Genomic DNA, 24,843 nt, shown 5'->3' with positions numbered 1-24,843 from the left:
GAAAAATAACAACTCCAATTTTAGCAGGCCTCACTCATTCCTGATGTTTTAAATCTAACTTCCGGCAAAAATTAAGTTGGGTTGTCCAACAAAGTTCACTGGAGCCTTTCATGGAATAGCCCTGACTAATAATTCTGGCTTTGTGCTTATCCCTTCCTCTCAGTCTCAGCTACCTCAAACTCTTACTTGCTATTCCTGAACATGCTATGCATTTTCATGCTTCCAGGAGGCCATTACCTCCACTTAGAATTCCTTTCTGCTCCAGCCTCCTTGGTGAAATCCTTCTTATTCCCAAGTGCCCATTCAAATGTTACTCCCACTTGCATTACTCCCCACTCCTCTATATTCCTTTCTGGGAAAAATGAATTCCTTACACTTCTGGGTTTCCACATAAATTTATACATACAAAACTCCTAGAAACTCTTAGAATAAAGTTCTATGGAATCTGTAATTTTCACATTAAAGACCTGAGAGAGAAAAAAATTTAAAGAGCAGGTCAGAACTAAGAAATCCCTTAAACTATTTTCATATGTACTAAAAGAAAAAGCCAGCACATTGCCGAGAGATAATACAAATGCCCCTTTACATACTTTGGTAACAATGGATACCATTATCAATTCCCAGTAATATGTTCCTTTATTTGCTAGAAACTTCAGAATGTCACTTCTCTACCGTCTCACAGGATGTTGGTAAGTCAATTTTGCTTTGCTACAAATGATGAATATGTGAGTATTTGTACATATTTTCCCTTTCTGTGCTTGGTTCTGCATTTAGAAATCAGGGCTTCCACTTCATAACTTAGACTTGTATACCTCTGCCACCGAGGTCCAGAAGAGATCACAGAAATGCAGAGTAATCTAGATTTATGAGATGGAAGATTTTGGGAAATTTGCTATTCTTGGCAGGCACTTCTCAAATATACTCCCCGATACCCAGAATGACACTGTAGTTTAGTGCTGTTGCCCAGCGTCACTCAGTGCCAATGCAGATGTTGTCAGCTTGCTCCACACATCTCTGGCTCTCTTCCTCCTCACAGAAGTTGCCAGACTACAGTTTTGGGGCCAGGGTTTCCTTTCCTTAATCTTTCTTCACGTTTCACTGAAAAAATGTCTTCTCTCTTTCTGCCATCTGCTTTATCAGCTGCATCTTAGTATTTTCTAATCTTACGTTCTTTCCTTTTCTAATCATCCACAACAAGATAACTGGGACTGAAACTCTCCCAGTTGTTGAAAACTTTCCCAGAGAAAAATTTCCTGTATTTCTCACAAGAAGGACTCACAGGATGAAAACTCTACTGTGAATATAGCACTTTGAATATAACATTGCATAATAAGGTTCGTAGTTTTACATGTTTTCCTTACTAGTGTGTTAATGCATCGAGAGTAAGCCTTACATCTTACTCATTTGGATCTCTAGTACTCAGAATCCATCAGTTCTGCCACCTAATCCTCTCTTGCTGTTGTACTTCTATTTCATTGCCACCGCCACAATGTGGGCCTCATTCTTCATCACCTGGGTTACTGCAACTGCTTTGCAACAGGTCTTCCTGCCTTTAGGTTCACCACCTTTCAGTTTATTACCTTTAGAAAACCAAAAAGGAGGAGTCTTTTTAAATTAGAAAGGTAACCATGTTGTTCTCTGATTGAAACACTGATCTCTTTCTTTCAGCCTCACCACTCAGCATGCTCTCACTTAACCCCAAGTTAGTTGCCAAACAGTCTTTAGTTTCCAAAATGCACCATGTTTTCTTAAAATGTCTTCAGTGTTCTTCCCTTCTTTATTTGCCTGGAGAATACTTTAATGATTCAGCCTCTCTCTCTTCCCTGACTCTTCCCTAGGGCAGATGGCTGCAATCCTGAGTCTTGGTTCCCTCTTGTGGGGCTCCAACTTCACATGAGTCACTCTGTCTCTCTCTCTCTCTCTCTTTTTTTTTTAAGGAAACAGGGTCTAGCTATGTTGCCCAGCTGGAGTGCATTGGCTATTCACAGGTGCAATCATCTTGCTCCACAGCCTTGAACTTATGGGCTCAAGGAATCCTCCTGCCTCAGCCTCCTGAGTAGCTGGGACTACAGGCATGCACCACCACTCCTGGCTACAAGTCAGTCTTTCACTTGACAGCTTTCCCAGTTAATTGTGATGGCTTCGAAGGCAGATGATAAGTCTTCGTCACCTTTGTAATTCATACTCCCTATATGCTGTTTACCACTAAGTAAGTATCTGCTAAATGAAAGAATGTTTGGTTATATTATAACTGCCAACATTTTGACCTACTTGTTTTTCATCTCAATGGCAATTTGCAAACTACTATGGTAAATTTTCGCTTTGCATTCTGATTACATGTCGACCATCTCCTTCACTTACAAGCCTCAACGAATGATGCACTCTACTTTGCAGGTTTATTTAGAAATGATAGCTACAGGTGGGGATTGGTGATTTCTATTCAGCTAGGAGACAGGCTTTCATAAAACATCACTTTTAAATGCTTAAGGGATCAAGAATCATTCTGTGCTACTGCATGCATGAGAGAAAATTCACAGATCTTGAAAGTTTCTACGTAGATTTGATATTTTCTTACTTTTTGTATCCCCATAAATGAGCTAAAAGCAAATGGAAGAGCTGTGAAGCTACTTCATGATATGCCAAGAGAATAGAAGGCAAAGACTATGACAATATAAAACCCATCATCACTCTTCTGCTTATGACACTTTTGAGGTGCCATTAAGTAGACCTTATCATTTTTGAAACTAACAGCTCTTTTCCGAAATGAAATTCAATAGTCATTCAGAGTGGAATTGTACACCTTAGAACTCCACGATCAACATCATGAACTTATTTGAAAAAAACTATGATTACAAAAGGAAAATTACGGCATATAATAGTTTGGGAAAATGAAAGAAAGGCACACAACTTTAAACAAAGAATATTTCATGTTAGTATGATAAACAGTAAATTGATAATCATTCTGACTTTCAAAGAGAAATCTAATAAAATTATTCCAAAGAGAGGCCCTGGCAGGGGGTGTTCTTTTTGATGCCTCTGATACTTTGAAGACTCCATAGTTGTTCTCTGTTAGAGAAGTAGCAGCTGCTATTGATGGCACAACTATGTAAACCTTTAAATCAGAAAACCAATTCTAGGCAGATATCCTTTCAAGGACAAATTCAAAAGAGATGAAGCTTTCTGTCTGCAAATATGCACATCTGGCACTGCTCTGAAAAGATAAATACTAAGTACAATCCTGTAACACACACTGCAGTACACACAAATGAAAACACAATCTCAGCTACTTTAATCAGGGGTAATACTAAAATATCAATGGAATTGAGGGCAAAGAACTTGGGGGCACAGAGAATGAATATTTAAATATTTTATAGAATGTGTGTCTCCTGGAGAAGACAGGGAGAGAAAAACACATGAAGGTAACTTCAGAGGATAGAGACAATTTCTCTGTATGCTTATTCTTAAAATTACAACAATCTTTGAGAAGAGTCTATAAATTTGTGTTCCAAATCAAGAAGAAATGATGGCTAGTATACTTCTTATATATGGTGGTCATACAAAAGTTTCTAAGGTTTTTATTTTTCTAAGTGAAGCACCTTGTGTTTTATTTCTTGATCCACCATATGTCACAAGAAAAGAAAAATTAAATGAGAATGAAGAGGTCTCCAAAATGATCTCTGTTGTGCCAAAAGTCTCTATTTATCTGCTTTGTGGTTACTCTTCATTTTGAACTATGGCTAAAATCGAAGCATCTGAATCTGTTATAACTCCTTGAAGAATAAGAATTTGTAAATTATATGTACATGACATCATGGTCAATGATGAGTTCCAAGTTGGTTACTTAAAATCCCAAAGTCCTTTTAAGCCAAAACTATTGATAATTTTCAATATGTAAATAACTAAACTGATTTAGAAATTCCCGACCATCTACATATCAATCTGTTTATATCATCCTTAGAATTGGAATTAATATTACATATAGCCCAGCTCTACCCCTGCTTTCTAACCTCCAGCAAGCTATGTAAATTCTCTGTGCCTCAAATTCCTCATCTACAAGATGCAATAATATTATATATATGCCATCGGTCCACTGTGAGGATTATATAAATTTATGTAAAGAAAGTGCTTGGAAATATGTCTAGTACTTAGTTATCTATAAATGTTCCTACTACCATCATCAATATTATTGTACTACCATCATTATTACCATTATTATGAAATATAATCATAACATTGTTGTTGTTATAATTATATTTAGAAGTAGAGTATTTACATTTCATTGTTGATCTATGAAATGACAATTTTCCCATCTTAAGAACTGTAAAGTAAGAGTGACATACAAATTTAAGATAAAATAGTGTATAAGTTTCTTAAAATGGAAATTTGGTGAAAAAGACAGCATTTTTTTTTCTTTCTTTAAAACAAATGTTTTCCCGGTATAGCAGATTTCATAAATTATTCTGAAACACACTTTTTAATTTGGAAGTGCTAATGTGCTAGCAGTATGTTTATTCCCTAATAAAAGAAAGTTCAGACATAAAAGTCCACTTGAGGAAAAAACAGGCAAACTTTGCTTTAAAGTTTATATTTATAGTTGTCTATATTTAAGTATAGCAGATTATCTATGGCTTTGGTTGGATGTTTGGACCTAATTCTCTTAAAATATATATGTTACAAAGATATTTCCAATAATAACGTTTAAAATTCAAGAGTTTCAATTTTAACGTAAATCCTCCTATCTCTCCCTACAATACTGACAAAATGACATTAATACACGCAACACACACATACAACATCAATTGTCTTGTTTCTCTATAGGACAAATCCCATTTTGAGTGTGAGGATGATCATCTCTTCTTGATTCATAGATGGCATACAGTTGTTTCTCTACGGGACAAATGTCACAGAATTAAATTCAACCCCCATATAAAGCATACTATTCGTATTTTTAAAAATAATTTCTCCCAGTGTACTTCCTTATTTAGTTATGTTTGCCTTCTCTTGGCATGTCCTTTCCCATATATTAGAAACTTAAAAGAGGAGCAATAACAAACCTCAGGAAGTACTAGTGAAAAGGGGCAAATGCACTTGGTAGGTGGGGTCTAGGTAGCCAATTCTGATCCTGGTACTAAGGTCTGGGAATATATTTGTAGATAAGGAAGAAGAGCTCCATTATTGCAGGATTGAGTAAAATAAAATAACCACCCAATAAGACTCAGTCTAAAAATACCAGGTTTAGCAAAAGTTTATTAAAGAAGACCAGTTAAATTCACCTTATCACATTGGGCTTTTAAAAAATGTGCAGAGACCTGTGACATAGATAACATCACTGCACTCTTTAGGAGAACAAAAGGGAAAGTGACAGCGTCTCTCTTTTTGGGAATTTTGCAAAAGAACACAAAAATAACATCACCACTACTGAACAGACAAGTATATTCTGATTTCAGTTGAGGAAGAAGGTGCTATAGACAACTACACAAACAGTGGTTTAGTATTATCTCGGCCCATGTAAAAAAATTCCCCCTTCTAAAACATCTGCCTTATATCTGTTTTTAGCTATATGTAGTGGGTGGCCAATTATCTTTCCATCCCCACCCTAAGTGTGGGTATGATCATCTTGTTCTAGTTTCAGTGTAACTTTACTCCCATCAATAAGCATTGCAGTTGGATTAGAGAACATGAAAATTAAGTTGTAGTGAGAACTGTTCATTCAGGGCAAAAAGATACTAATAGTTCTAAACCATTTTATCCTTCTTCCTTAGGAACTGAAATCCAATGTGTATCTTCCCCACTAACAGCACCTGCAGATCTGGGTAGAAGCAGCCTAGAAGAACTGGTTTAGCAAAAGGTCTAGAAAAGTCAAAGTGAAATCAAAGACTGCATGGGGAAGACTAACTTCTCAGTGGTCTGTGTGATTACCATCAACAGTACACTACTTGGGGGGCAGGGGCGGAGAGGGGGAATGAAAAGTATTAGTATCACATATTTTTAAGTTTGTTTTTACAGATGAGATAAACATTAAGAACACATTAAAATTCAAAAGATGTTAGAATAGAAAGGAACTTTACTGATGATCTACAATGAAGATAATCACATATTCTGGCTTGGCCAGGGCAGTCTTATTTTAACTCTTTTTATAGAATTATTGTCAACAGCTTCCCCTGCCTTTTTCAAAAATGTCCTGATTTAGATGGTAAATCAAATATTTTTAAAAATAATTTCTCCCAGTGTACTTAATATTTTAAAATATTAAAATATTTAAAAATATTTTTAAAATATTAAAATATTTAAAAATTTTTAAAAATATTAAAATATTTAAAAATATTTTTAAAATATTTAAAAAAATCAAATAGATATGCTATTTATAAGAAAAGGCCCTCTATACCAATAGAGAATTAGTTAAGTAACTTCTCTAAATTCAAATGACCAAAACAGAATGGTGAGCTCTTTGAGGGCTCTTTTCACCTGTTTTTCCATGTCTGATCTGGCTAGACAGGTGAACATATGACTAACTGCTAAATTCCCAGGCCATTACTTTGTTCACTTCGTCATCCTACTCTCTCTAAGTACAAGGCTGATAATTTGATAGAAATTGCTATGGAACCTGTGAATTCCATGAAGGGCGATAAAAGAACACTACTTTTGAGTTGCCTAACTTATTGCAATTAACATACGAGGAAAAAATTGCTCTGAATGACTGTGGAAATTATAACCTACTATGAGCTCCTTCTAAAAGGAAAATTCACTCTTCCTTCACATCTGCTTAAGTCTATTTCCAGCTATATGCGGCTGGGGGACAACTAGTTGTTTCCATCCCCTTGTAATGCAAGAGTGTCACCAACTTGTTTCCAGGCTCAAAGTACTTTTGCTTCTACTCATAAGTACTAGAGTTAGAATTAACTTGCCATAGCAAGAATTTTTCTGTTTAGAACTGAGGATGACAATGAATAAGTTAAACCATTTTTAGTTTCTTCCTTAGAAACTAAAATTGCTTTCGAAGTAAAAATTTTCTCATGATTAACCTTACCAATTAATATGTATTTTAATTTTTATTTATAGTTGTACAAGAGTAGAAAAAGAAATCGTTTTAAAATCATGAGCTTAGTTCCCATAAAGTCAGTACTCTAATTATATAAATTTGTTAATGGTAATAAAAGCCATCTTATTTCCAGCTAAAAATAAAGAGAGTTTACAAAAAGTAAATAACTTAAGTTTGCATATTAAAGAAAATTTCTAATAGAAATCTTGCATATGAAAGAGAATTTCTTGAACTCTCTTATACAGACAATATGTTATACCCATTAAATTACTGACCTAGTTTCAAATGCCCATTAGGACTGCTAATCAATCAGTAAAATAGCATTGTGCCAAAAAGATGTGTGCATTTGCAATTGCCACCCGGTCATTTTTCTGGAAAATAATTTACTTATTCATTAATAATATAAACCAATGCACGGATAATATAATTTCTAAGATAAGTCCATCTTGTTCTTTTAACACAGAAGGGAAATATTTGTTTCTCTTTTAGAAGTTCCTGATACTTTAATAATTTATGTCTATTGGCATATATCCTGACAAGTTTTTATAATGACTTCAAAGAATCAATAAATGTGGATGAGTATACACCTTGGAGATTTTATTAAAAAAAAAAATATATATATATATATACACACACACACCTTTTTTTTTGCTAATCACTGATTTATATTTATATATAATCAGTGATTTATATTTACATTTAACACATTTTGTCTACAGAAAGATAGTGTCTCCTATTTGGGGCTAAAATTGAACAGTAATTTAAAAGTGATTATTATCCCCTATGAATTTATAATTAACTATTTTTATAGACAAAGATGGTATTAGATGCATTATCCGTAAGTTAGGCATATTGAAAACTATTTTCTAGTGAATTTTTGCTGACTTAATTACTCTACTGAAAAACTCTGTCAATTACTTTTCTGGTCAACACCATATGTGCAAGATTCTTAACTAACATTAAGTAGCAGCCTATGATTGTAAAATAAAGGGTAGGCAACTAGTTCGCATGAAATAAACCCACCAGTTCTTACTACCTCTTTCATCTATGAAGCTGACATAAGTAACCAAAAATCTCTCTAGTTAACATGATCATAAATTTGGAAAATTATCATAAAGAAAACTATATAGTAACAGAAATAAGAACATATCAACTAAATGTACATTACCTCTTTATGTGGTTTTCATGTTTGTACAATGGTGTGCACTGGATTATGAAATAGTAATATTCATAATAATTCAACAAAAGGACTGAGACTGTTAAAGAAACAAATATTTCCCTTTATTTGACTGTACTACCTCTACTCATGGGACATACATAATAATCAAAATTTTCAATTTACAGGCCTATAATAATGCTATTTAACTGAAAAGCAGCCAGCAAATAGCAACATATACATATATTTGAAAGCTTACTCATAAAAGTAATTTCTATAGCAAATCAGTTTTGTAGAATGCAATGGTAAATCAAGAACTATCAGCATTTAAGAATCAGAAGAATATTGATCAATAGTGAATTTGCCTTACTCCTTTGCCAGTTGCACACTGGTAGGCTTTGCTCCAATAGGTATCCCGTATTTGTGTAATGTGTTAATCAATATCTCCCTCATGTCGTTGTTGTAGGAATCAAAGTCAAACACATTTCGAACTACACTGGAGAGACCTTCAGTGGGAAATTTCTGTATTAAAAAAAAATTCCCTTATTATGCATGTGATAAAATATACAACATTATAAAGATTTATGAAATGGATAGGACAATAATGATCAAATGAACTATAGCAGAAATTTACTGGCCTCGTCAGATAAGCAGGTAGTAGGAATGTAGACATTTTTCTCTTTTAATGTTTGCTCAGATGACTTAACAATATTTTCCTTTTTAAATAAATGCCAGAATTTGAGGGGAAACAGTTCCTACTCTCAAATGTTAGAGCAGTGCCTAGATCCTGGTGTCAGTGATTGTCACTGCTTTCTGAAATCTCCTGCCTTTAATATGAGTACCAGATCGAACAGTTAAAAAATGCTAGTTAAGTAAAGGAGCGTGTTAAATATCTATACAGAAGTTTTCAGAAAAGTCGGTCTGTGAATAAATGAAGAAGATAAAGCAACAAGAAAAGAAGGAAAGAACATTAAAAAGTACAAACAACAGAGGAACAGGGAGCAGTAGAGGGCAAGAAAACAAGTATGACTACAACTGAATTTACACTGCTCATGTCCTCTGAGTCCTTTCCTGGGTCTGCTTTGCTTTTCTTTAGGTGATAGGTTCTGAGCTAGCTGAATTGGACTTATGGTTTTATAGGCAGAACAAAGCTTTTATTTTTAATCTTGTTTTTTCCATGTTTTTAACTGACAAATAATAACTGTATATATTTATGGGGTACAATGTGATATTCCAATGTATGTATGCCTTACAGAATGGTTAAATCACACTAATATAGCCATCATTTAACACACTTTATGGTATAACCATTACTTAAAATCTACTTTCTCAGCAATTTCAAAATATACATTACATTGTTATTAACTACAGTTACCATGCCGTGCAATAGATCTCAAAAATTTATTTCTCCTATCTAACTGGAACTTTGTATCCTTGGATCAACATCTTCCCCTGTGTGTACTCTCCCCACCCCACCTTTCTACTTTTCTTTCTAGGGTTTTCTGGGAGGGTTGGGGATAGGGCGGAAGTCAAGAGTTGTTGGGTTGTGACTGTTAGCTTGGAGACCCTTATTTGTTTTGTAAGTAAGATTTATACCATTTTGTATTTGTTTGTTTTATTTACTAAGGTGGAGAACACATTGTACATTGTTGCAGGAAATTTCATTCTCCTGCCTACTCTATCTCATAAAATTTTCTTGCAGTATTTACAGGTATTTAATCAGTACTGTTAGTTCCTACTCTGTTTGCTGTTGTCTCCATGTGATTTGTTTCAAAATAAAAACATTTTTTACTCACATACCACATGCTTGTTGTAAAAAGCCTAACAACAGAACAGGAAGGTTTCCCCACTGACTCACTCTCTTGCCTCACCTGCCCTCTAACAACGGCCTTCCACCAAATATCCTAACTCTTCGGTAATGACTGAAGACTTTGCCAAAGTTAATTTAAAAGCTGAACAGATAATAACGTTCATTGGCCTACTATATTTATAACTTAGATTATAAACATTCCAAATTATGTAATCTGACTCATTATTATATTTATGGAAATTAAAAACTCTGGTACAAACTATACAGTCTGAAAAAATAAAGAATAAAGAAGAGAGTGATGGCTCTTATGTACAGGTGTGTGCCATACCTACCTGTAAATGTTTCACTATGTTGACAACTTCTCTGGTAGAATAAGGATAGTTAATAACCCCTTGGTCAGCCAAACTCCTCAGCTCTCCAAAGGCAGCCACAAGCTTCTGAAGGATGGGCTCAGGCACATTTGGTCCATACTGTCTGAGCATCTCGAGCTCCGAGTGGGGTTTGGGGTTATCAACTGCATGGCAGCTAAAAATATCACCTAAAGGAGAGAAAAGACTCACATTCAGCATGCAATGAATCCATTACGATGTCACAGGAAAAAACTGAATGTTGTTTAAAGAGCCATTGGTTGCTCATCAAAGCATATAATGCCCATCCAACAATAGGATGGTACACAGAAGAAAGCAAATGACTGAAGCAAAAGAAAACTGGGTGATGAATGGTTTATCTCCATGAATTTATTTTTGTTAAAAAATTTACGTAATACTTGAATACATGTTCATGGGAAGATATTCCAATACAAAGAGGAGAAAAAAATTCTCCTTTAAGCCTCTGCCAATGCCACTCCCTCCCCCAAAAGCACTGAGTCTTAATGTTCAGTGTATTTTTCCAGACCTGTATTAGTACTTCTTAAAAAAAATGCACATGCACAGAGTTTAGATAATTTATTCCTTTTCTATTAGTAGGAATATAGTCTTCAAATGGTTCTGAGACAGCCTTTTCAACTTCAACAGATGTTGAGTATCTTCAAAAATTATATACATCTATCTCATAAAAATGCTTCTTTATGCACTAAAAAAGGGAGAATTAGTAGCATCACTCTCTAAACAATCTGTATCTTGTGCAGATTTATAGAATATACTTTAGAGGTTAGTTTTGGTAAAGTAAACCTGTAGAGATATTGTCTAAATTAAAATCAAGAAAAAGAATATAGAAACATAATATTTCATCTGTAATTTAGGGAAAAGAGAATGTACTGGAAAAATAATTCTATGATTCATAATCTAAGAGACCAGGGATCAAAGGAAGTAAAAGTCAATAGACTTACATTATTTAATATGTTCATTTCAGAAAATGACAATATCTAGTAAGGTAGCAATAAGATCTTACTTTGATTTAGGAACCATTTGAACAATTATTTTGTATGTGTGTATTTAAAAGCAATTGAATAAAATGAAAGCCATGATACCTTCAAAATTTTCTCATATACTAAAGTTTTTCAAATACAAAGGTGAAGAATGGCTTTTGCCTTTTTTGCTGAAAATAAAACTTATCACTAACTTATATAAAAAGATAATTGACCCCTCATTCATTCACTCATCAAATCATGATTAATGAGGACAGTAGAAATGGTGATGCCGGGGGAGGTCAGTCAGGTAAACCTCATGAGAAGGTAACATCTGAGCAAATGTTGATACCTGGGGGAAGAGCAATACAGGCAGCTGGTACAGCTAATCCAAAGACCTTAAGGCAGGCATACCTGGCATGTGGAAGGACGAGGCAGGAGAGCAAAGTAGATGGAATAGAGGAAGTGGATAGAGCAGCACCAAGCAGTACAGGACATGTGGTTACAGACATAGAAGGATGTGGGAGACATACTGTGTAGGACACTGAATACTGTTGTAAATACTTGTACCTCTACTCAGAATACAATGGGAAGCCATGGAGAATTTTAGCTGAGGCGTGGACTACTGTGCCATAAAAGGGCATAGGAAGATAAATACCTTGTGAGCAGAGGCACTGACCACATTGACTATATTTCCAAAAATATTTGTAGAGCACACAGTGCAGCCTTGGAAGATATATATTCTCTCATTCTCATTCTCTCTCTCTCTCTCTCTCTCTCAAGGTAATTTGGGTTACCTAAGCTCAGGATTCTTCTTCTATAAGGCATCTCACTATAAGTGCAGCTATCATTTGGCCCTCTTTCTGTTGTCCTGTGGGAACTGGGGCTTGAGGAAGCAGCACAAATGCTGATACTTTGACTACTGCTTTTGCTGAAGACTCATTCCTCTTTTGTCTCTGACTCAGGAGTCTAGTGTCTTCTTCCATGAAAGCCTTCTGTGGCAAGCTAACTTCTTAGCTTAAAAGTAGAGTAAACCCTTAGATATTTCACAGTTCAAGAATAAGGCTGGAAGCAGGGTGACCCATTAGGGGACTACTTGAAGTAATCCAGGTAAGAGATGATGGTGGCTCAGATCAGAATGGCAGCAAATGGAGGTGATGGGGAAAGCAGGATAATTCTGAATATATTTCGAGGGTATAGACAATAAGATTGCAGGATATATGGAAAAGAGCATAAGAGAAAGAGAGAAACAAAAAATGAATTTGGAGTTGTCATTAAGAGAGATTTACAAAAGACTATAAATTAGGTTTAAGAAAAAAAAAGTAAGTTCATCATGGACATGTTAAATTCAAGATAGGAGCTATTGAACTGGAAACTGGATATGAATGTGAAGTTCAGGAGGAAGGTCTGGGCTGGAGATGAATATTTGGCAATAACTGGCATATAATTGGTAGTCTAAAACATGAGGCATTCTGATTTTATTAAAGGAATGAATATAGATAGGTAAGAGGACCAGGGCCTGAGCCTTGGGACATTCTAACAAGCTCCAACAAATAAGGCTGAGCAGGAATAGTTATTAAGGTAAGAAACCAAGAACATACTTGAAGAAGTATTGGAAGTCAAGTGAAGGAAAATGCATCAAGGAGAAGAAAGTGACTAACTGTATCAACGATATAATATATTAAATACTGCTGGTAGATTCAGTATAACGAGGACTAAGAATCAACCACTGGATTTAGCTAAGGAAAGTCACTAATAACCTAGATAAGAACGGTTTCTGTGGAGTAATGGGAGCAAAAATCTGATTAGAATGAATTTAAGTGAGGATGGTGCAGAAGAAATGGAAATTGCAAGTGTAGACAACTCTTTTGAGTACAAACGACTGCGAGGAATTTTGTTACAAAGGAGAAGGAAAAAAAGTAGCAATAGGTGGCAAAAAGAGTAAGATTAAGAGGTGTGTGTGTGTGTGTGTGTGTGTTTTGAAGATGAAGGAAATAGCTTGATTGTTTGCAGATGGGAATAATGTAGGGAAGTTGCCGATACAGAAGAGGGAGGGCAGAACTGCTAGAGCAGCAACCTTCAGAAGGTGGGATCTGGTGCTCATCTGGAGGCACTCCCTCTAGATGGGAATGTGAACAGTTGACCTGCAACAAGTGGGAAAGCAGAACATCATAGGTGGAAGACTTGGTTGTAGGAGTCTGTGGACATTCGTTTTTAATTGCTTTCATTTTTCTCAGTGCAGTAGGAAGACAGGAGAAAGTAACAGAAATCTAAAAGAAAGTCAGTAAACTGAATCCTGGTTAGCAATGGGAAAGGAATGAGACTGGTGGGAAAATGAAGGAGAATTTCCCTTTCCCCTCCATAAGCCCTTCTATATTTCAATCTCTTGCAGTAATTGAATGTTCAAGTATTGTATAATTTTAAAACAATTCATGCAGCAGTGTTGGAGCTGCGAGGAGAGAGAAGATAAGAATTATCATATGAGAAGAGGAAAGTGAAAGGTCTAGCGAAGCACAGTGTGATTGCATTTAGGGACACTTGAGGCCCACTGTTAAGAATGTGAAATGAATAGTGCCGCAATAAACATACGTGTGCATGTGTCTTTGTAGTAGAGTAATTTATAATCCTTTGGGTATATACCCAGTAGTGGGATGGCTGGGTCATATGGTACATCTAGTTCTAGATCCTTGAGGAATCGCCATACTGTTTTCCATAATGGTTGAACTAGTTTACAATCCCACCAACAGTGTAAAAGTGTTCCTATTTCTCCACATCCTCTCCAACATCTATTGTTTCCTGACTTCTTAATGATTGCCATTCTAACTGGTGTGAGATGGTATCTCATTGTGGTTTTGATTTGCATTTCTCTGATGGCGAGTGATGACGAGCATTTTTTCATGTGTCTGTTGGCTGTATGGATGTCTTCATTTGAGAAATGTCTGTTCATATCCTTTCCCCACTTTTTGATGGGGTTGTTTGTTTTTTTCTTGTATATTTGTTTGAGTTCTTTGTAGATTCTGGATATTAGCCCTTTGTCAGATGCGGCACTATTCACAATAGCAAAGACTTGGAATCAACCCAAATGTCCATCTGTGACAGACTGGATTAAGAAAATGTGGCACATATACACCATGGAATACTATGCAGCCATAAAAAAGGATGAGTTTGCGTCCTTTGTAGGGACATGGATGCAGCTGGAAACCATCATTCTTAGCAAACTATCACAAGAACAGAAAACCAAACACCGCATGTTCTCACTCATAGGTGGGAACTGAACAATGAGATCACTTGGACTCGGGAAGGGGAACATCACACACCGGGGCCTATCATGGGGAGGGGGGAGGAGGGAGAGATTGCATTGGGGAGTTATACATGATATAAACGTTATGCACATGTACCCTAGAACTTAAAGTATAAAAAAAAAAAAAAAAAAAAGAATGTGAAATGAGATTGGTCAGTTTTGGGCTTTTTCTAACCACATTCAGCTGTACATGTGTAGGTTCAATGTTGTCAGAGAGTTGGCAGTAACCAGGGCAGAGGGGTTCTTGCAAGTGCACAGGACAAGCTAAGAGAGGAACAGGGAAGCTGAAGAATATATGTAAGGGAGCCATAAATGTGAAAGATCATGGAATTGAAGCTAGGTAAGAAAAAAAAAAGCCTAGGTAAAGGAGAAGAAAATATATTAAGATGGGTAAGTGAAAAGGTGGTAGGATTAATGGATTTAAGCTTCTCATACATTTGAAGAGTTGTTGGATTTGGTGTAGTAGAGGGAGTAGCTGGAAAGACTGGAGGTGGTGAATGCATGGATGAGATAAAAATCCCAAGGACAAATGAAGACAGAATAGGAATAGGAAACAGAAGTTATAGAAGTGTCAGTTATAGAAACTAGTCATGAATGGCTAAGATATGGTATAAGACCGCTGGAATAAAAACATCCAAGGAGCCAAGAGGCCAGAGAGTTGGATGGGTCACATATGTATATATTGCAATCACTCCAAAAGAAGAGTAGGGTTACAGAGAATGAAAGTGAGCAAAGGGCTAAAGATCAATAAGAAGTGACTAGGATGAATAGGGGTAGATAATAGAAACAAGAGCAGATGGCACAGTATGAGGATTTGGAGGTGGATGGAAGATGGAGACAGAACAGAGAGTACTCTTACAGGCATTAGGAGTGACTTGGGGTATAAGGGGTGACCTATAAACAATAAAAGAACTCAAACCTCTTTACAATTAGAAACAACTTTTCTTTGGTGTGTTTACATTATTACATTTCTAAGTGTATCAGTAATCTACGAATTGTTAGTAACTTTTAAGGTAATATCTGTATATAATAAAAACTACAAAACAGTATAACTGAGTATTTTATATTCCCATCCCTAACTTCCATTGCAAACAACGCCTTATCAGATTCTTGTGGACCTTTCTGGAGAAATTCTATGCATATACAAGCATATGCATGTATCCATCCCTCCTGCCTTTTCCAAAACACAGGAACGGGTAAACTACTATATCCACTTTACTGACTTATTGTTTCAATTACTATTTTGAGTACTGATTTTTTTATAGCAGTGTCAGTAAACTTATTCTCTGTTTTTAAACAGCTGCATAGCATTCTACTGTGTGGATACAAAAGAATTTCTTTATCCAGTCCCATTTAGATGGACATTAGGGTTGTTTGCATACTTTCTACTATAAACAATGCTATAGTGCCTATCCTTGTACTTAAACATTGAATAGGTAAATTCCTTGGATAAACTCCTTTATGGGTAATTGCTAGATCAAAGATCTCACTCAGAGACTGGGCCTGCTTCACACTGAGTGTGAGAGTCCAGAATTATATACTTGCTACAGAGAAGAGAAGTCCTTCTTAAAGACTTTTGATGAGTAAGTTTATCCCAGGGCCTCTCCGATCAATGTGAATCAGTCTTCTCAGAGCTGACCTCAGTCTTTTTCATGGTTAGGGGGATGTGACAAAAGTAAAACCATTTCTCATTTTGTGTTTTATTCCAAGAGTTCCTAAACAACAAAGTATAGTGTAATGGTTTAAGAAAAAAGACTCTGGGATCAGATAGACTTAGATATGAAGCCCAAGTCCACCACTCATTATCCCAGACACTATCAAAAAATAATCTCTCTGGGCCGGGCAGGGTGGCTCACATCTGCAATCTCATCACTTTGGGAGGCCGACGCAGGCGGATCACATGAAGTCAGGAGTTTGAGACCAGCCTGGCCAACATGGTGAAACCTCATCTCTATTGAAAATACAAAAATTAACCAGGCCCAGTGGCACATGCCTGTAATCCCTGCTACTGGGGAGGCTGAGGCAGAAGAATTGCTTGAACCCAGGGGGCGGAGGTCGTAGTGGGCCAAGATCATGCCACTGCACTCTAGCCTGGGTGACAGAGCAAGACTCCATCCTGGAAAAAAACAAAACAAAACAAAAACCTCTCTGAATATCAGATATTTTTCTTCACTAAAAGAGGATAATAAGTATTTTCACAAGGTAATAATGATGGTGGCATAGCACATGATAAGCATTAAATGACAGCCATCACAGCAGTGTTTTTATTGGTATTGCTATTATCATTACAGTTTTTACCTAAGGTACCGAAGAAATCATTGCCTAGGAAAGGAAATCCAGGTCTGTTTGCCAGAACAATCATCCTAAAATCAGGATGAATCACAACAACATTTTCTCTTCCATTCACATTAGCAGAATCTGAAAAACAAAATTTCTATTTATTCTTTATCAATATTTAATAATTCTTAAAAATATCAAGCAACACTCTTGAAGATAACATAAATAGTTATACTGTTCAATTATAAAAAGCTCTAAGATATTTGGCTGTGATAACTTGGTTGCAGAAACAAAAACTTTCTTGAAAAAAATTTGCTCAAGAACCAAACACTGATAAAGCATATACTAAATTATACAGGAACTTGCACTCTTATCTACATTCAGTGTACATCTAAAAAAAAGCAACCTTGTCCAAATGTAGACTTACGGTACTTAAGCCTGGCTTGAGATGTTGTTAGTCCTTAAAAAAATTAAAGATAGAAATCCATAATAAGGGAGGCCAGGTGTGGTGGCTCACGCCTGTAATCTCAGCACTTTGGGAGGCAGAGGTGGGCAGATCACGAGGTCAGGAGATCAAGACCACCCTGGCCAACACGTTGAAATCGTGTCTCTACTAAAAATACAAAAAATTAGCCGGGTGTGGTGGCGGGTGCCTGTAGTCCCAGCTACTCGCGAGGCTGAGGCAGCAGAATGCGTGAACCCAGGAGGTGGAGCTTGCAGTCAGTCGAGATCACAGCACTGCATTCCAGCCTGGGTGACAGAGCGAGACTCCGTTTCAAAAAAAAAAAAAAAAGTAATCCATAATAAGAGAGAATTCAAGGAATAGGAATAGCTAAAGGATAATCCAAACTTTCTTTAGTTTTTATCAAATCAGTAACTACATCCTTTTGCATAGAGCCTGCCATTATGCAGCGAAGGAGTTATTCCTGTTTAGATCATGCACTCTGCAACCTAAATACATGTTAATAGAATAAAGGTCTTAAAAACCTCGTCAAACTCATTAGTACAATGTTGATTTATTTCCAATCATGGGATTGTACTATAGTTCTTAAAATAAGTGATATTAAGTTGACTGGGGCTTTCTTTGTGTAAATGTGAAAGGTATTTCTACTGGCTAGTGTACATTTCAGATAGAATTGGAAGTCCAGAAAATAATTTAAGATAGTAAAAGTTTCATTATGGTTATTTCAGGAAGAACCACTTGCTATCTTAATTTATTAAACCCTACCCTTAGGTTGCCCATCTTTAAAAAATGATAGTTGTGAAGTACCTACAGCTTTATTTGAGATGAGTCTGGAAGAACCTACTCTCATTTTTTTATGATACCAAAAAGTAATCTTTCAGCATGTACATATTCATGTACACCAATACAACCAATAGTTTTAACTCTGATCCCTATTAATCTTAGTAGTGGAAAATAACAAGGGTATGTGGCTACAGGCAAAATGTAATCAGTTAATCAAAACAAAAATGACAATAAAAATGAAAATTTTAAAAAGTAAAGAAAATGAAAAACGTAACCCTACAAGTGATGGTTCATGAAACTACATTCAAAAGAGCTTCAAGTGCTCTTGTTCAAAACGTCAGCTACAATCATACTTGAGTTTAAAATTATAATGACTATTCCTCAAAAATATATCAGAGAATGTTGAGGGTTGCCAGCAGATAATTATTTCTTAAACTACAATTGTGTTTCAGCAATTCCTTCTTCTGTTCCATTTCACTGTCCTCATAATGCTTCATAAGGGCAGGCAGAATTCTGACAGTCTGAATGATCTTTTTTTTAACAGAAAGTATTCAGGGTAACTCAAATTCTAATTTTTCACATAAAATCATTGTGAAACTGAAATATTAGAATGCTTTTGTTAGTGCTAAGTTCAGGCTCAAAAATGGCAATCTTGCAATGATGCTGTCCCAGAATATCTCTGTGGTGATGCACTTGTACCTTTTTAATGGAGTTTTCCTTACATACTCTCTTTCAGTACTGAAGATTTTAGTTATTAGTCTCAACTTGTTTGGTTACTCTGGTTGGCTATATATTTTCAATGGCTAGTTAACAGATTTTCAAGTTCTTTCAGGACACAAACATTTTAAATTTTAAATTTAGAAAATGGTCTCACATCGCATCAGACAAACTTAATTGCTCCTTGTAGTTTAAATACACTGACAAGATTAATCTATCTTCATTTTTTTTCCTAACAATAACAACAAAAGGGTGTGTGTGGGAGGGAGGCAGGAGATAATAAAAAACAGAGGATAACTTCTTCCTAAGGTAGGAGTGTGTGTGTAATATATATGTCTTTATATATACATGTGTTCATCACATATATCTGTACCTATAAAATAAAAAGTCCAGTATTTTTTATTATAATGAGCAAATTGAAAAAAAATCACACACAAATAATTGAGAGATGAGTACAAGGGTTACATGTTGGTATTGTCAGGGTAGAAAAATACAAAGTTGATTTGTACTAATACTACTACTAAAAATTTCAAAGATGCTTGCTGGCTGTAAAAGTAAAACTGACAAAGCTAGATTCAGATGTATTAATTTTTATAAATGATTGTCAATACAGGCAACTTAAGTTATATTGAACTTATGCTTATTATTTGTAAATAAGTACCCAGCCAAGTTTGTGGTTTGATACCGAGATATAAACATTGTATGTATTAAAGGAAACATTGCTTTTTAGAATACTCACTTGCAACAATGCGTCTTCCATCTGCTAGAATCATTTCTCCATTTTCTACTAGAGTTTTTAAAATACACGTGACATTTGTTGGAGCTTTGTCTGCTTCATCTACTACCAGAATGTGACCCAACTTTACTGCTTTAACCTTTGAAGACAGAAAATTTATCATAAACAATTAAATGAAGACAGCCATTATTAAAACTTCATTACTTACTGCTTTGAATTTATAACAGCTGGCTTTATTTAAGTTATGAGAATACACACACACACACATACACACACATCTATAGCAGAGCTGGAAACAAAATTTTGTGATTTCTACCAAAAGCTTCATGTAGTTATTAAACTGCCAACTCTACAGTAATCTTTTTATTTCATTTTAGTATTAAAATTATTCCCATGGTAGTGATACCCAACAACATCTCACACCCAAGAGTAGGAGAGATTTAAAACAAGTATAACAAATAGAGAAAGTGCCATGGGAGTCATGAAGGGTGAGACATTACAATCATTGTGGACATTAGAACACTGAATTTGTTAAAGCTCTTAAAAGAGTATACAATTGTAATAGACCCAAAATGGATAGGGCAGAAGAGGTGGCTACTCAAGACAAAGAGAATCAATGGTCAAACTCAAGAAATCCTGGGGCAAATCTAGAAATGAGTGACTACGAACCATCTATGCTGGCTGAAGTAGAAGTTAAATGTGAGAAAAGGGACTAGAAGGGTAGACTGGGTGTCTACTGCTAAGGGTTTAACTGCCAGACCAAGAAATAGGTACTTCCTCGTTAAGTAATGGGATGCAATTTAATGGTTATGAGTTGACACATGATAGAAGTGGAGCTTGGAGCTACACTTTAGGATATTTAATCTGGCGACAATATGCAGAATAGTTTGGCTAAAAAGTGGTTTGGGAACCTGATTTGAGGGAGGTATTAAAAAAATGGAAATAAAAGGCATTAGACTGATTTGAAGGTTTTGTAGAGGCAGAATCTATAGTCTTGGCAGTTGCTTGGGTGGGAAGAGGAGAAAGGAAAAATAAAAGTCTTAGATTTGAGGTGACTGGGTTGATGGTGACATCATGAAAAGAAAGATGAAAGCTAGAGAAAAGTCTTAAAAACATTTTTGAGGGGTGGATAAAAGAAGATATCCAATGAATTTAAGTGAAAAATCTCAAGATTAAAAAAAAAAAGTAAGAAATATAACGTAAAGTGGACCATATCCTAATTTTTCTCGTAGGATGGTATATTTTAAGAAAATACAGATTAAGAAATGAGCATTCCTTCTACCACAATTATTTTAAAGCATATTTTTAAAAAACTTACAAGAAATTTCTTTTTTAAATTTTAGGATAAAAAAATAACTGAATTTAAAAAAAGAAAACATGTAGCTTCTATGCTCAACCCGGTCTTTGTTCAGGGAAAGTCAGGCCCAATCTGGGAGAACTCAGGCAGGAGATCCTAAAGACTCCACTCCCTGGGGTCTGGACCACAGTGGTTCCCATGATGACTTATTTGTGCCATTACTGCGAAGGTGTCACGTGCACAGAGGGACATGCCTGGCAGGCTGAGATTTCTTTAGGTCTTGTGTAGGAAGTTGAAGACTGGATCTTCCCAGCTGTCTAAAACACTGGGCTAATATTTTATTAAACAGAACTTTTTCTAGAAACCTTACCTATTTTCAAACTGTATACATTTGAAAATGACAGTAAACTTTAAAAAAAAATCTGGAATAGAAAAGAAATCAATAGAGGATTTCTGTCATTCTCTAAATCTCTCACTCTAAAGACAGAAGAACAAAATAGGAAAACATGTTATCTCCCCAATAATTTGCGTATAAATATCCTCTCCTAAAATGAACATGAATGAACGCTTTCCAGTTAGGCTGAAATGTACTAGAATCTGATACGGTTTGGCTGTGTCCCCACCCAAATCTCATCTTGAATTGTAGCTCCCATAATTCAAAAGAGGGACCCAGTGGGAGGGACCTGGTGGGAGATAACTGAATCATGGGGGCAGTTTCCCCCACACTGTTCTTGTGGTAGTGAGGAACTCTCACAAGATCGGATGGTTTTACAAGGGCAAATCTCTTTTCTTGGTTCTCATTCTCTCTTGACTGCTGCCATGTGAGACATGCTTTTCACCTTCCACCATGATTGTGAGGCCTTCAGAGTCACGTGGAACTGTGAGTCCATTAAACCTTTTTTCCTTTATAAATTACCCAGTCTCAGATATGTCTTTATAAGCAGCATGAAAACAGACTAATACATAATCCATGAGAGATCCATCCTCCAAAAACTGAAACACAACTGCGAAACAAAAATACACTTGAAAACATTTCTATGATTAGATTACTAACCAAAGGTGAGTCTTCATATACAATAAGTCCGTCTTTAACCGAAGGCTGAAGCGTAAGAGTTTGTACTGTTGTATCCCTAAAGTAAAACCAACACATTCTATAGTTAGTAAGGAAATAAGCTGATGATTGATTATGAATAAAAATATAGCACAGGTGCATTTTTTAAAAGATTTTTGTTCATCATCCTGCTTCCCCTCCCCCCCACCAAAAAAAAAACAGCAAGTGAAGTTTATTTCAGTAACAATACTCTGTAGTTTAATACAGTAATTTGTAATTTAATACAGTATAAATTACAAAGAATTTGAGAATTAATCCAGACTTATAGATTATCCAGGCTGTTCACTTCTCTTTTTCTTTCTGGTAATATCTCTTGTAACCACCTCACACCTCAAAATTACCTCCTGAGGGTGAAGAGGAGAAACTAAAATAAATTTTATATATTTATATATAAAATATAACATTTATGTTGTTTAAATATAATTTTGATGGCAAGTTTGGTAATGATTGGTATGCTGACAGACAAAGCAAATCTAGGAATTACACATTCAGGCCCAAACTGCCATCACTAGGTGCCAAAGCCAGACTACCATACCACATGCCAAGAATACTCAAGAATTACTTTATGGGGCCGGGTGTGGTGGCTCACGCCTGTAATCCCAGTGCTTTGGGAGGCCGAGTGGGGCAGATCACGAGGTCAGGAGATCGAGACCATCCTGGCCAACATGGTGAAACCCCATCTTTACTAGAGATACAAAAAAATTGGCTGGGTGTGGTGGCAGATGCCTGCAGTCCCAGTTACTCAGGAGGCTGAGGCAGGGGAATGGCGTGAACCCAGGAGGCGGAGCTTGCAGTGAGCAGAGACCACGCCACTGCACTCCAGCCTGGGTGACAATGTAAGACTCTGTCTCCGGAAAAAAAAAAAAAAAAAAAAGAACTACGTCATAGGATTTTGAACATTTCTGTTAGGATTAAGGCAATCCATTATATTTCTTAAATCTACTTTTACTATTTACTTGACCCTCCTTTAGATCAGGATCTTCAAAAATATTAACAGTTGACTGTCCTGATGTTAAGAGCCTCCTCACATGATGAGATATAACATTCACATCAAGTATGGATATTCTTGCCAAAATGTGTGTAAGGAAGTTGCAGATGATAGGTAGGGTCAGGTATTTTTAAGGGGATCAGTTTTGTATCTCTGCCTTCTAGCTAAGATTATTTCCCACAGAGAATTAGAACTACTTTAAAAATATGAGTAGCGTCTTTGAAGAGTTCAAAGTTATTTTTTCAAACTACCCTACTTCTTATTCAAAGTAAAGCATGAAGTTGCAATTGTGTTGTTTTGACTATCCACTATGTATAAGACACTACTGGACAGTGAACTTCAGACCTTGATGTTATACTTGTGAAACATACACCCAAATGCCAAACTTTACTATAATCTATTAAAATTGTAAAATGTGTATCTGTTTTTTAAAAAGTAATAAATAGCACTTGACAATAAAAAACAAGATAAACTTAACATGTCCTCAAATAACTGTTTTTCTTTTAGCAGAACAAATATAATAAAAATCAGTTTTTATTATTGCTTTGAGAGGCAGCTGTGGAGTAGTGCAAAGAAGACCTTGGAGTCAGATCAATCAGGATTCAAATTCTTGTTTTGCCCCTTATTAGCCATGTGATTTTGGGTAACTAATAAAGCCCACTCAAAAGGATTGCTGATAGAACACTTGGAAAGTGTCTAACACCATATCTGGCAGATAGCAGGGGTGTAATTACATATCAGCTTTAGATATTTGTTATCATTATTGTTGTTGTTGTGCCTGAAAGTTCCTTGCCTGCCTACCTTTCACTTGATCTTCAGTTTTTTAGCATAGATGGTACTTCTTGAAAAATCCCTTCCCTGACCTTTTGTAGACAAGCTTAGGTGCCCCTGCTATGTGATCCCCTTGTGACCCATATATCCCCTAATTCAGCCCTTCACACACTATACTGTAAGTACTTGTTTTACTACCTTCCCACACAGACTGTAAGATCTAAGAGTATAGAACATGTCCACACTGTCCCTCATTCTGTCCCCCATCTAGATGTCTGGCTCACTAGAGGAATTCAATAAATATAAGTTGAATGAATGAAATAAACAAAAAATATGAAAAAGTAAAAGTCAATGATGTAGTTTATAGTGCAGGATAAAATATACAGACTTCCAAATTTATTAGATCATTGGATTTTGTTTTTAAACAGAGAATCTGGAACCTACTCTAGTAAATGTTGGGTTAGAGTAAGGCTAATTCTCTTAGGGGTAAGAAATGGTACATTCTGGCCAGGTGCGGTGGCTGAAGCCTGTAATCCTGGCACTTTGGGAGGTTGAGGCGGGCGGATCACAAGGTCAGAAGTTTGCGACCAGCTTGACCAGCATGGTGATACCCCATCTCTACTAAAAATATAAAAATTAGCCCAGAATGGTGGCACATGCCTGTAATCCCAGCTACTCAGGAGGCTGAGGCAGGAGAAAAGCCTGAACCCAGGAGGCAGAGGTTGCAGTGAGCTGAGATAGCACCACAGCACTCCAGCCTGGGTGACACAGCAAGACTCCACCTCAAAAAAAAAAAAAAAAAAAAAAGAGAAATGGTGCATTCTAAGGAAAGCATCTGTAGGTCTGTATTAGAAAGTATAGTCATGTTGAAAAGGTATGTATGGGATTGACTAGTCAAGGGACCGAGGAGTTGATGGTTTATGTCCAAGATGGAGTTGAAATGGAACTTATGGTTGCAGTGGGAACCTTCCTCATCAGATTCCTCATTTATGGAGCTTGAACAGGTACGCTGGCAATACAATTATTGACAATTACAATTTTTAGACTGC

The 24,843-nt window shown here is 36.0% G+C and overlaps 1 protein-coding gene across 4 annotated transcripts in view; it reads right to left on the bottom strand.

The window, feature by feature from the left end:
* The window catches only part of VWA8 (von Willebrand factor A domain containing 8), a 408,431-nt gene that overhangs the window by 157,852 nt on the left and 225,736 nt on the right, over positions 1-24,843 (bottom strand). For 3 of the 4 annotated variants that reach the window (XM_033234160.1, XM_033234151.1, XM_033234153.1), the window contains 5 exons: positions 21,979-22,054; positions 19,631-19,766; positions 16,950-17,069; positions 10,338-10,543; positions 8,566-8,717 (listed from right to left, as the gene is read on the bottom strand). In XM_033234160.1, the coding sequence (XP_033090051.1) occupies positions 8,566-8,717; positions 10,338-10,543; positions 16,950-17,069; positions 19,631-19,766; positions 21,979-22,054 (690 nt within the window). Of the gene's footprint in view, positions 1-8,565; positions 8,723-10,337; positions 10,544-16,949; positions 17,070-19,630; positions 19,767-21,978; positions 22,055-24,843 lie in introns of all 4 variants that reach the window. The other variant, XM_033234152.1, reaches the window with a different exon arrangement.

Source organism: Trachypithecus francoisi, unplaced genomic scaffold (genome assembly GCF_009764315.1).
Source record: "Trachypithecus francoisi isolate TF-2019V2 unplaced genomic scaffold, Tfra_2.0 Contig01461, whole genome shotgun sequence".
Lineage (NCBI taxonomy): Eukaryota > Metazoa > Chordata > Mammalia > Primates > Cercopithecidae > Trachypithecus > Trachypithecus francoisi.
The sequence above is the reverse complement of the archived record's forward strand: the minus strand, read 5'-3'. Positions and strand labels throughout refer to the sequence as shown.